This window comes from Triturus cristatus, chromosome 12 (genome assembly GCF_964204655.1).
Source record: "Triturus cristatus chromosome 12, aTriCri1.1, whole genome shotgun sequence".
Classification (NCBI taxonomy): Eukaryota; Metazoa; Chordata; class Amphibia; order Caudata; family Salamandridae; genus Triturus; species Triturus cristatus.
In genome coordinates, this window is record NC_140595.1 from 299,020,223 (window position 1) to 299,033,708 (window position 13,486).

The following is a 13,486-nucleotide window of genomic DNA, read 5'->3' on the forward strand; positions in this document are numbered from 1 at the left end:
TACATTGCTATCGAATAAAGTATTCAATCAATCAATTTCATCTAAATACATCACATTTTTTTTGCACAGCGCACACCAAAGGTGCTCCGATATGTGATCCTTAAAAAAGTAGGCTTTGTAAAATAAATGATTTGCATAGGATCACACAAGTTGATCATGCGGGGAAGCCAGGACTGGTCCCAGGCTTTCTAGTTTCACATTCTACAATTCACAAACTAGATGGCAACCTTTTTCTCTCCTTTTTAAAACCAAAGGTTTATGATACGTTTTTAATTGTAAAGGATAAAATGACGGATCGAATGGCTGCAGAATCTGGATATCCACCCGCAGCCATTGAAACCAGAGACCCCTATGCCCAGAATGTAAATGTGTGAAAACTCTGGGATTGCATAGGGCACACCACAGGCATGATAGGGTGCAGAAGTGCATAGGTTCATCAGCAATGAAGCAGGAAAGCATTTCTGCATCTGCACATCCTGGTGGTGCACAATCTGTAGTTTTTGATCTCAGTCGTTTCTCCAAGTCCAGCAGCAATGCAGTAATCTCATGGCTCCTGGGTGGTCTAACTTCTTTCTGGTTCCATCTGCACGGATGTAGGAGTAAGTGGGGCCTCGTGCTGATTGGTCTAGGGTCAGTTTATCCTCTTGCAAGAAAAACCAGCTTCCCTCCCCAACACTCTGTTTATATTGGCAAAGCGTTTTAAGATTCCTGGATTCCTATGAAAATAGTTGGTGGACCCCCGTTCACCCGCGTTTAAAGCGGCGTTTTGTCCTGTGAAAACGTTCATAGACGAATCAATTCCTACCGTTATGGAGCCTTGCAAACTGCGCGGCCGAACTTCAATACCCAGAAGGGAGTGCGGGGTTGCTCCGGTGAATGCGGAAGTAAGAGGCGGTCTTTGAAATTGACCCGTTTATGTAAATAACTTCCTAATTATAATCCCTAAGAGGAACTAAGGAAGGTGGAACTAAAGAAGGAGGGTTAGAGATAGACAGGGCATTGAGAGGCAGTGAAGTAGAGGGGAGAGAGCTGAGGGAGAGACTGACAGCGAGAGGAAGGGCTGAGAAAAGAGAGGGCAAGGGGGAGGAATGAGATGAAAGACACAGGAGGAGGGCGTGGAGTGCTGGGGGAGGAGGGCGAAGAGAAGGTAGACTAGAAAAGAGTGGGGAGAGGTTAAAGGAGCAATACGGGCAAGCGTAATAATTGAAAAGTGATTGACAGTATAATGCGAACACTCTGAGGGCACTAACGGTAGAAACTTAACGGTGGAACACAGTCAGTGGAAATAGGACCAGGCATGGCAGCGAGCCAGGAAGAGACAGGGACTGTCAAGGAGGAATAGAGACGCGCTGATTCGAGTTCATTGGATTTATCAGTGACAGCAAGAGAAACTGTGAGACTAACAGCAGGAGTGACAGTCGAGGATTAGCAGTGCTAAATGGCAAGAATTGTAACTGGAAAGTGGCCGAAAGTTATAAGCTGCGAATAATATGAGTGCCTGGTGAATTTACATAGAGCGAATAGTGACAGTGACTAGAGAGCGAGAACAGCCCTGGCCGCTGCTGAGAGCGCGAAAAGGGGGAGATACATATAGTTATAGGGGTGCGATTAAGTGAAAGGAGTAGATTTGGAAGAGAGGGAGATCTGTATCGGAAGGGACACAATTTCAAGAGTCTAAGATGGGAAAATGACAACTACACCGTAGGCTTGGACAAAGAGATCGTGAGGCATTGGAAGACAGACGGGCAAGGATGGTTCTCTGGTGACTGCTGCCCCCTGGCAGGACGCTGGGAGAGACTTGCCACAGAGCCAGAGTGGCGAAACATGGAAGCACCCGAACTACCACTGGAGGTAAGATTGGCCTTTGACCGGAGTGTGGGTAGAAACTGCATGTAAATGTAATTTTTAAAAATGTAATTACATCCTTTTTAATTCTGGACATTTGTCAATTTCTAAACACTACTAGATTTGTCAGGTTAGAGTGGGGGAGTTAAGGTTATTTGCATTGGATCACCTTCCTTAGTCAAGTGTGCAGAAGGGATTCGATATCAGATCTGGCAAGTTAACCACTAGATCACAGTTCATCTTTATACAGCGATTATAACTAGGACAGCTACCTCACTCTCTGTCATTAAAGGCACTGTTTGCACTCTTGGTCTTTCATGTGAAAACCTGGTGTATTCTGAGTGGTGCAGCCTTGGTTCACTTCTTTCATTGATTAGATAAACACACCTGGTAGTGGTAGAAATGATTTGTAGGTTAAACTCTCAGGACAAGAGAGTGAGTGTCTGTGATGAGGTGGCCTGAAGTTGGCAATCTAATTATTATCTGCTACAAGAGTGATTGAAAATATGGGGTCAGTCCTTTCTCCTCGGAACCAGTGTAATGATGCCTGAGGTGTTGCGGATCATAGGATCTGCGGAGGCTTTTAGGAGGGCTCAGGGCTGGCTTTAGCCTTCGTGGGGCCTGGTGCGAATGTCTTTGCGCCTCCCACTGGCCTCCTTCGCACTGGATTACCTCACTACCATCTTCCACCAGTGCCCCTCATCTCTCCACAGCCTTCTCTCACATGTATTTCATTCGTTTTATAGCGCTACTCATATCAGTGTAGGGTGTCGCAGCACTTAACGTCACACAAACATTACACAGAGACAATGAATCATAGATGTGTAAATCAATGTACAGGAAATGTTACTTAAGACAAGCGCACTACAAGGTGTAGGAGTCACATCATCCATACTGGTATGTAGTATATTTTAAGAGTTCTTGGTTTGCAGAAACGCTTATTGCGGAGTTAAAATGCAATGGCTTTACTAATAATAATTAATTTTTACCCAAAGTATGTCTTTTCAGTACCCTTGAGATAATGAAAGACAGGGGAAAAAGATAAGGTTCTAAATCTATGCCATACAGCTCCTCGATGACAGTTCTTAGATCCCTGTGCTATTTTAGGATTCTAACTTATGACCTGTGTTGGACAGGCCACACAGAGGGCTTGCTTCCCCCCCCGCACGACAGGGCCCGAGCTCCGGCCCACCAGGCATACCCCCGTGACAAGCCCCTGTACTCCGTCTCCCGACGGACCCTCTGCCCTCGGACCCCTACTCATCACGGGGTCCAGCCCCACCGGCTTCCCCGGCCGGGTCAAGCCGCCATCTTGGGCCCTGCACCACGCGGCCGCGTGGCCTCACCTCGACCCTAACCCCGGGCCTGGCCGGCCCCGACATCCCGGCACCACCATCCACCCAGGAGGTGAGCGGACCACTTGGCAGGTCAATGGGAGAACGAAGCGTCAAGAGCTCTTCCCCCGCCAGGTGCCGATCGCCTCCAGCAGCCCCCAGGCGCTGACTCCACCCCCTGCTGGGTGTCTGGACACCTTCACCCCGGACCCTCCGACCTCCAAGTGCGAGGGTCCGGACATCAAAGGGCACCAGCCCTATAACTAAGACAGCTCCGGAGCAGGAAGGCAGTTGTATCCTGGAGTCGAGAGACACCGAGTGAACTCAACCTTGACGGTCTACTGGCGCTGCCATAGCCCGCTCTTGTGAACCCTCGTCCTGCCTGCTGGCGCTGCCGCGGCCTTCTGCAACATTCATCTTCCTGGGACCTGCTGGCGCTGCCGCGGCCCGTTGTAACGACCATCCTCACCGGGACCTGCTGGCGCTGCCGCGGACCGTATATCTTCCGGGGACCTGCTGGCGCTGCCGCGGCCCGTTGTATCGACCATCCACACCGGGACCTGCTGGCGCTGCCGCGGCCCGTACCACCAAGCTCGAGGATTGTGAGCTCATCATCATCTCATCCGAACTACCTGATTGGTAAATAGACTGTCCCGCTACCCCCTTCCCTACCTTGCGAGACTATAATCGAGGGGACCCCTGAGTCCAGACCTCCTTGTACCATTCCACCGTACCTTAAATAAGTGCTTATAAAGAACACTGAACCTTATCCTTGTGTGGCATCTGTCTGTGGGGGGGAAGTTACTTACCTGTACGATCGCTGGAGACGGCTCTCCCCGGAGACCTCTCCTCCTGACCCCGGCCGACCCTCCCGGTCCGTCTACCTTTTCTAACATTGGTGGCCAGCGGCGCGATCCGAATCAACGCGTAATCGTACAGAGAGTAGCTCACCCCACGACAAAGCACGATGTCGAGCAAAGATAGCAGCTCCACCGAGAAGTTCCAAATGGAGAAATTAGAAGAATACAACCACCGCGAACTGAGACAATTTTGCATAGAACTTGGCATTGCTACCACCGGCCTGAGTACCAAGGATGATCTAAAGCGCGCTCTTGAGTCATGGACAGAAACTGTGGTCGCAGGACCCTCCGACCAAAACAGCGTCACACCAGACCAAAACAGCATCACACCAGAGGGGAACGCCACGGCTCCCGAGGAGCGGGGAACGGGCCTCTCGCAGGAGGAGATACGAGAAAGAGACAGAGTCAGATTACACGAATTAGAGATGGCACGACTCAAGATGGATGGGGAACTCAAGTTAGCTGAACAGAAACTCAACCTCGAGCATATGCGGCTTCGAGAGGAACGAGAGGAAAAGCAGAGACAGAGAGAGCTGGAAGAGAAAAAAATAACGCTCGAGCACGAGCGCCAACTGGCGGAAATAGAACTGCGCAAACAGAATAAGGAACTGGGGGTGCCTGAGCGACCACACACCCCGGGGCCAATTGAGAAAAAAGTTCACATCCCCAAGGATGTGGTCCGCGAGTATGTCCGAGAAGACGACATACAACAGTGGTTTAAAGCCTATGAGATCGCAATGACCTCCCACCGGATCGACCGGAGTGATTGGGGAGCCGGACTTTGGGGGAGATTTATCAACGAGGGTCGCGATGCCCTGCTACAGCTCCCCGATCACCAAATGTCGTCCTACGACCACATGAAGGCTGCCCTCCTCACCCGCTACGGCCTCACGCCCGAGATGTACCGCCAGAGGTTCAGAGATTGCACCCGGATCCCAGGTACAACTTGGGTAGAGTACGTGAACTATTTCAGCCGGGCCTTCGAGGGTTGGATCAAGGGAAGTCAGGTCACCACCTACGAACAACTCTTCAACCTTATGGTATGGGAGCACCTGTCAAACAACTGTTTCGTCGAGCTCAGGCAGCACCTACTCGACAGTAAGCTGACTGACCCCCGGCAGCTCGCCGCAGAAGCTGACCGATGGGAAAGCACCCGAGTGGGCCGGAGGGGGCCACACGAACAGAACAGAAACAACCAAGGCCAGCACCGTCCTCGGGGAGGAGGAGGGGGCCAGGGGCGAGGGAGAGACGCCTTGCCCGCAACACCCGTGGCCAGCACCCCGGCTCCGGCCGGCCGGGGCAACCCCCCGTTGCGGCCTGGGTACCGAGCCAACGTCACGTGCCACCGGTGCCAGCGACTAGGCCACTACGCCAATGATCCGAACTGCCCGCTAAACCAAACACCCAAGCCCCGCCAGGTAGCTGCCGCTGCCCTAGGGGAAGAGCAATCATCGGAGGGACCCGAAGAGTATGAGCCGGCCCAGCAAGGGTGGGAACCGGCCGCCATGGTCCTGGCATGCTTAGGGGGAAGAGACATGGTTCCGCGGGCCCCCCTACCCGCCAACACCAGAAAATACGGTCAGTGGGTGACCATTAATGGACAGAGAGCCGAGGCCTTGCGTGACACCGGCGCCAGCGTGACGGCCGTCCGCTGTCACCTGGTGAAGCCCGAGCAGATCCTACCGAACATTCTCTGCCCCGTCCGCTCGGCGGACAACTCTGAGAGCCTGTGTAAGATGGCCTGCGTCCCGTTTGAATGGGGAGGGGTCTCCGGCCTACTGAAGGTGACGGTCCGGGACGATGCCCCCGTGGACTGCCTCCTGGGGAATGACCTCGAGAGTTCCCCGTGGGCCACCGTCGAGAGAAGGGAGCACTTGGGGATGCTGGGCCTCCCGGACTGGGCCTGCATAACCACCCGATCCATGGCCGCCCGTGCCGCCCCCCGATCAGAAGAAACCGAATGGCCAGCACCTCCGCCCCCGGTGGCCCCTGTAGGGGACAACGGCGAGTCCGACCTACCGGACCCGACTACCGAAGAAGACGCGCCACACCAGGACCTTCCGGATCTGGCTCAGTGGCGGCAAGAAGGGGGGCCCACCCAAGAACAGTTCCGCCAGGAACAAAAGACCTGTCCCTCCCTCGAGGGACTCCGCCAACAAGCCAGCACCCAAAACGCCGGGGACACCACCGGAACCCACTGGGTCTACTGGGATAACGACCTGCTCTACAGCGAGCAAAGAATCGCCGAGCTGGGGGCCGGTCGAGTTCTGGTGGTACCGCTCCGCTTCCGAGACTTTCTGCTCAACCTGGCCCACGATGTCCCCCTGGCTGGACACCTGGGCCAGGACAAAACGTACAGTCGCCTGGTGACCCACTTTTTTTGGCCGAAAATGAGGAATGACGTCCTGAACCACTGCCGATCTTGCCCCACATGCCAAGCCAGCGGGAAGAGTGGCCGGAAGCTGAAGGCCCCTCTACAACCCTTCCCGGTGGTCACCACCCCGTTCGAGAGGGTGGGGATAGACATTGTGGGACCTCTGGACCCCCGCACGGCACAAGGACACCGGTTCATCTTGGTACTAGTGGACCATGCCACCCGCTACCCCGAGGCGGTACCCCTACGGACAGTGACCGCTCCGGTGGTTGGCCGGGCCCTGATGGGGATCTTCTCCCGGGTAGGCTTCCCCCGAGAAGTCGTCAGCGACCGGGTACGAATTTCATATCCAAATACATGAAGTCCCTCTGGCAACAATGCGGGGTCACCTACAGATTCACGACCCCCTATCACCCCCAAGGGAACGGACTAGTGGAACGTTTTAACCGCACTCTCAAAGGGATGATTGGGGGATGGAAGAGCCTCTCCGTCGCCAGTGGGATGTACTGCTCCCGTGCCTCCTCTTCGCCTACCGGGAAGTTCCCCAGAAGTCCCTCGGTTTTAGCCCCTTTGAACTCCTATACGGGCACCCTGTGCGGGGGCCCCTCAGCCTAGTCAAGGAAGGTTGGGAGATGGCCCCCCTAACGACCCCTCCAGACGTCTTCAAATACATCCTGGCCTTACGAAACCAGACCCGGCGCTTCAGGGAGATGGCCAAGGCGAACCTCGAGGCCAGCCAGGAGGACATGAAGAGGTGGTATGATCACAATGCCTCCTCCGTTGAATTCGAGCCTGGGCAGCAAGTATGGGTGATGTCCCCCACCGAACCATGTGCCCTGCAAGATAAGTGGACGGGGCCCTTCAAAGTGGTCGAGCGCAAAAGCCCCGTCACTTACCTCATCGACATGGGGTCCTCCCGGAACCCCCTTCGGGTCCTCCACACCAACCGGCTCAAACCACACTTTGTGCGCTCCGAACTGAGCCTCTTGATGGCTACAGACAGTGGCACAGAAGAAGACTCCGAGCCCCTCCCGGATCTCCTGAAGACTCAGGAGAAGGACGGCTCCGTGGACGGGGTCCGGCTCTCTGACGCCCTCACTTCGGAGCAACGCCAGGACTGCCGGGACCTCCTGCTGCAGTTCGCTGGCCTGTTCTCCCTCACCCCCGGGGTCACCCCTTGGTGTTTGCACGACGTAGACACCGGGGACAGTCCCCCTGTCCGGCACCGGGCCTACCGCGTACCAGATCGGGTACGGGCCTGCATACAGGAGGAAGTGGCCAAGATGCTCACGATCGGGGTCATCGAGCCCTCGGACAGTCCCTGGGCCAGTCCGGTTGTATTAGTTCCCAAGGCCGCTGCCCCCGGCACCGCCCCTGAACTGAGATTCTGCGTCGACTACCGGGGCTTGAACGCTGTCACCCGGACCGACGCTCATCCCATCCCCCGAGCAGACGAGCTGATCGACCGGCTGGGGGCCGCCCGCTACCTTAGTATCTTCGACCTAACGGCGGGCTACTGGCAGATCGGCCTCACACCCAGGGCTCAAGAACGGTCAGCCTTCTCCACCCCCGATGGCCACTATCAATTTAAGGTCATGCCCTTTGGCATGAAGAATGCCCCCGCCACATTCCAACGTCTTGTGAACCAGGTCTTGGCAGGGCTCGAAGAATTCAGCGCTGCCTACCTGGACGATATCGCTGTATACAGCCGCCACTGGTCCGACCACCTCCGTCACCTCCAAGAGGTCCTCCAAGCCCTCCAGCGGGCCGGCCTCACCATTAAAGCCGGCAAGTGCCAAATTGGCCAAGGGTCTGTGACCTACCTTGGGCACCAAGTGGGAAGCGGGCTGGTGGCCCCACTACAACTTAAGATTGCTGCCATCCAGTCCTGGCAGCCCCCCGTCACCCAGACCGAGGTCCGAGCCTTCTTGGGGCTCACCGGCTACTACCGGCGGTTCGTGAAGGACTACGGCAGCATCGTGGGGCCCCTCACGGGACTCACATCCAAGAATCAACCGAAGCGGGTCCACTGGACTCCTGATTGTCAAGCGGCCTTCGAGGAGCTGAAGGCCGCCCTGTGCACCGCCCCGGTGCTCCAGGCCCCCGATTACAGTCGGGAATTTGTAGTGCAGACCGACGCCTCCGACCACGGCATCGGGGCCGTCCTCTCTCAGCTGAACTCCGAAGGTCATGACCAGCCGGTGGCCTTCATCAGTCGACGTCTCCTGGCCCGAGAACAGCGTTGGAGCACAATCGAGAGGGAGGCATTTGCAGTAGTGTGGGCCCTCAAAAAGCTCCGACCCTATCTCTTCGGTACCCACTTCCGGGTACAAACCGACCATCGACCCCTGCAATGGCTGATGCAGATGCGGGGGGAGAACCCAAAACTCTTGCGCTGGTCCATTTCCCTGCAGGGAATGGACTTCACTGTGGAGCACCGGCCAGGCCAAGACCACGCCAACGCGGATGGCCTGTCCCGCTTTTTCCGCCTCGACGAAGAGAGTCCCCAAGGAGATGGGTGACTCTCCCCGCCTTCAGCTGGGGGGGACGCATGTTGGACAGGCCACACAGAGGGCTTGCTTCCCCCCCCGCACGACAGGGCCCGAGCTCCGGCCCACCAGGCATACCCCCGTGACAAGCCCCTGTACTCCGTCTCCCGACGGACCCTCTGCCCTCGGACCCCTACTCATCACGGGGTCCAGCCCCACCGGCTTCCCCGGCCGGGTCAAGCCGCCATCTTGGGCCCTGCACCACGCGGCCGCGTGGCCTCACCTCGACCCTAACCCCGGGCCTGGCCGGCCCCGACATCCCGGCACCACCATCCACCCAGGAGGTGAGCGGACCACTTGGCAGGTCAATGGGAGAACGAAGCGTCAAGAGCTCTTCCCCCGCCAGGTGCCGATCGCCTCCAGCAGCCCCCAGGCGCTGACTCCACCCCCTGCTGGGTGTCTGGACACCTTCACCCCGGACCCTCCGACCTCCAAGTGCGAGGGTCCGGACATCAAAGGGCACCAGCCCTATAACTAAGACAGCTCCGGAGCAGGAAGGCAGTTGTATCCTGGAGTCGAGAGACACCGAGTGAACTCAACCTTGACGGTCTACTGGCGCTGCCATAGCCCGCTCTTGTGAACCCTCGTCCTGCCTGCTGGCGCTGCCGCGGCCTTCTGCAACATTCATCTTCCTGGGACCTGCTGGCGCTGCCGCGGCCCGTTGTAACGACCATCCTCACCGGGACCTGCTGGCGCTGCCGCGGACCGTATATCTTCCGGGGACCTGCTGGCGCTGCCGCGGCCCGTTGTATCGACCATCCACACCGGGACCTGCTGGCGCTGCCGCGGCCCGTACCACCAAGCTCGAGGATTGTGAGCTCATCATCATCTCATCCGAACTACCTGATTGGTAAATAGACTGTCCCGCTACCCCCTTCCCTACCTTGCGAGACTATAATCGAGGGGACCCCTGAGTCCAGACCTCCTTGTACCATTCCACCGTACCTTAAATAAGTGCTTATAAAGAACACTGAACCTTATCCTTGTGTGGCATCTGTCTGTGGGGGGGAAGTTACTTACCTGTACGATCGCTGGAGACGGCTCTCCCCGGAGACCTCTCCTCCTGACCCCGGCCGACCCTCCCGGTCCGTCTACCTTTTCTAACAACCTGCAAGTAACAAAAGGATCTCTATGACGAAAGTAGTAACCCACTAGGTTATCTACATAAAATACAATTCCATGATATACATGGTAACCGTGCTTTGCAGAAGGTATATTAACTCTGCACTACTGGATGATGTGTCAAAACTGCTGCTAGACAAAACTGACCTTTCTCCAGCAGGTACATTAATCACCAGAGTTATCTTGACATTTTTATTTTTGCCTGAAAATCGCTGGACACATGAGTGACTCTGCAGCAGGTGCTTTTAAACTCATACAATATTTCAAAACAGAGCTTGGAGCCTAGTGCGATGGTACCGTTTGCACCGCCCTAAAGATGGCCCTGGCTTTCAGCACCTTTTCGTTATCTCTTCCATGGAGGGAAAGGGAACCTGGAGGCACAGTGATATAATAAGTATACACAGCGCTTAGAGGCATGAGACATTTTAGCACTATGTAGGATAAGCTACCTATAACTATGCAATATCAATAGTGTCAAGTTGTCAGGGTGTCCCATTCAGTTTTTCTCTCCATTCGAATCCCAAGTAAATGATTCAGGATGCAAAATTTTAACCTAAGAGTAATGATTGTTTATTTAGTGCCATACATACACGGAATGGTATCTAGGCACTTGAAAAATGGGTGCAGTTACTAGCTACCACAATGGAATTCATTTTAGCAATCATGACAGTTTTAAAGGTTGAGCTTCCCTTGCCCAACTATGCCCTTGTGGCAGGCTAATCTCTTTCCCTGCAATCAGCGCACAACCTGTTTTGCCATCACTGAGTGGTCATAAAACAATTCACAATTTAGAGCTACTATAAGAATTGTTGATGTTACAGTAGCCGAAGTACACAGTGTTATTTTACGCTATTACCCAAAAAAGCACATACTGTAGACTTACTAATGATATTGTATACTCTAGACCAGGGGTTTCCAACCTTTTCTGTAATAAGAGCAACTTGTGTTCAATGAAAATCATCCTGAGCGACTAATATTATAAATATTGTAATAGTGGGGTAACGTTAGACAAGATTGCATTAATAGCCAGCATTTGCAAGATTGCTGGCAGTGGTTCACCCCAGTTTATCATTCATGGTTGCAAGCAGTAATCTACAGAATACTTTGTTAAGGTGGAATGCCTCTTGGTGAGTAATACATAAAAGCCATAGCTGCAAGGTCCAAGGCACAAAGAATATTAGGAATAAGTCTCCTTCGCGCCTCATGATTTATCACAGAAATATCAGCTTTAAATCTATTTTCTCTCCAAATAGCAGCTGATGAGTTTCTGGAAATACACACATTCTCGTCTTGAATTTTAGTTCACATATGTTAATTCAACCAACCAATACCTTCTAATTTAGTAGAGTGGGCTGCACACACAGAACCGCTATTTACAGATAGTTGGAGCGCTACCAGTAGCGTGTGAGCTACTTGTTGGAGAAGCCTGTTCTAGGCACATCTTTAATAATAAATCCAGGTGCGAGCTGTGTGTGATTGTGTGCTTAAGTGAAATTGTATATTTACGATTCACAGAACTGAATGGGGTAAGGAAGTCCCTTCTGTATATATATATATATATATATATATATATATATTACCTACTGGCGGTCGCCAGTAGGTAGTTATAGTTAGGACCCTGTTTCCATAGGAAATCCGCAACATTCTATTTGGAATAACTTTGGCGCCGGTCGACGAATCCTCGCAAAATTTTCAAAACTAATGGGGCGCTACGCTCCGCTCCTACCCTGAAAGTCTCGGGGCGATTCGTCAAGCGGGGGCTGAGAAAAAAGGGGGGTCCCAAAACGCGTATTCCCCATGCATTTTTCCATAGGACCTTTAGACACAGCTACAGCCCGAACGGCTGAACAGAATTACTTGTAATTTGGCATAGAGGTAGTCCTCAGGTCAAGGAAGTGCCTTTTGTAGGTCTGGTGTAAATCTGTTCAGTAGTTCCTGAGAAAATAGCATTTAAATCAATATATATATCTGTAAGCGCGCTCCGAGCGCGCACCGTAAGCTTACCGTACGCGTACGGTGCCGTGCGCGAGCGCAATTCTGATTGGCTGTTAGATCTTAGTAAACATTCGAATCGGTCGAAACCAGGAAGTGTCGGCCGCCATTTTCTCTCTCGCACTCTGAGGGGTGGAGGAAAAACAAAGTTGGATATCATAAAAAGGGGGCAGGCTAGACAGCTCCTAACCACCTAGCCTTGGTTATGGTGTGCCAGGCCAATTGAAAAAATGCCCAATACGCTTACGGTAAAAATTTAATAAAAAAAAAAAAAAATCCATATTTTACCCCCCCCCGTGTGCAAAAGGTGCCCGCAGGGCAAATTTTGTACATGGCATAATACTAATCTAAAATTTAAAAGAAAACCTTTCACAACGAAGCGCATAATATGTCCTCCGTGTGCGGACGGTGCGCGAAGGGCATCGTGCGTACATGGCCCATCCAGCGTAACGTAGGCACGCGGTGCGCGTAGCGCACCGCGTGCCCACCGTGCGCTCACGGCACTAACTGCGTTAAGTGGGCGTGTGGTGCGCGAAGCGCACCGCGTGCTCACCGTGCGCGCACGGAACGAACTGCGTTAAGTGGGCGTGTGGTGCGCGAAGCGCACCGCGTGCTCACCGTGCGCGCACGGAACGAACTGCGTGAAGTGGGCACGCACGGCACGAACGGCGTAAAGTAACTTAGCATTTAAAAAAACGTACAAATTCACTGAAAAAACCATAGGTTTTGTTTCATACTTGTGATTCCTAATGGGTCGCAAATCGACCTACCTCATAAATATTAATGAGGTAGGTCGGGGGAGGAGCCAAGATGGCGACCGGGACGGCAGCGTAGACTCCCGGCTCCGTGAACCTCCGCACCCCGCACGGATATCCTGCCTGAGATCCTCAACTTGTGCTACGTGGTCGTGTTTCTGAAGGAGAGGGGCTCCCGACTGTGTGACTCCGAGGTTTCTAGCCGTGCTATCGCCGGAGAAAACTGCATCTGAACTTTGCGGCCTGTGCGGCCCTGGAGCCGGGACATCGAGTGGGCGCCGTGGCCGGGTGGCAGTGCGACAACAGCGGCCGGTGGTGACTGGGTGGAGTCGGCCCACCGAAGCGGTGTTAAACTCGGCCTACATTTCGGCGTGGTCACTTCTACTGCCCAGTGTAGCTGACCGAGTGCATGACCGGGGGTGCAAATCTTCGATCCTCCGGTGACTGCCCCTGCCTTGCTGGTGAGCTGCCCGGCCGCCGTCCGTATCCTGCCCCGATCATTGCGGGCCGCCCCCGGATTTCTACGGGAGCTGGTCCGTGGTGGGGACGACTGTTGCCCGTGACCACGGATAGTTTTTTGCCTGCCCCCGGAACCCGGTCACCCGCGACGTGGACATCGCGGCGCTTGTCCCGGGGTCCCGGCCCCGGTGAGGGT

General features: G+C 54.2%; 1 protein-coding gene across 2 annotated transcripts in view; it reads left to right on the top strand.

Annotated features, from left to right (window-relative positions):
- Nucleotides 1-930: 930 nt before the first annotated feature.
- The window catches only part of LOC146775922 (uncharacterized), an 82,375-nt gene continuing 69,819 nt past the window's right edge, over nucleotides 931-13,486 (top strand). The window contains exon 1 of one of the 2 annotated variants that reach the window (XM_085637640.1): nucleotides 931-1,851. In XM_085637640.1, coding sequence (XP_085493766.1) covers nucleotides 1,825-1,851 — 27 coding nt within the window. In that variant the 5' untranslated portion in view covers nucleotides 931-1,824. The remainder of the gene's footprint in view (nucleotides 1,852-13,486) is intronic. The other variant, XM_085637641.1, reaches the window with a different exon arrangement.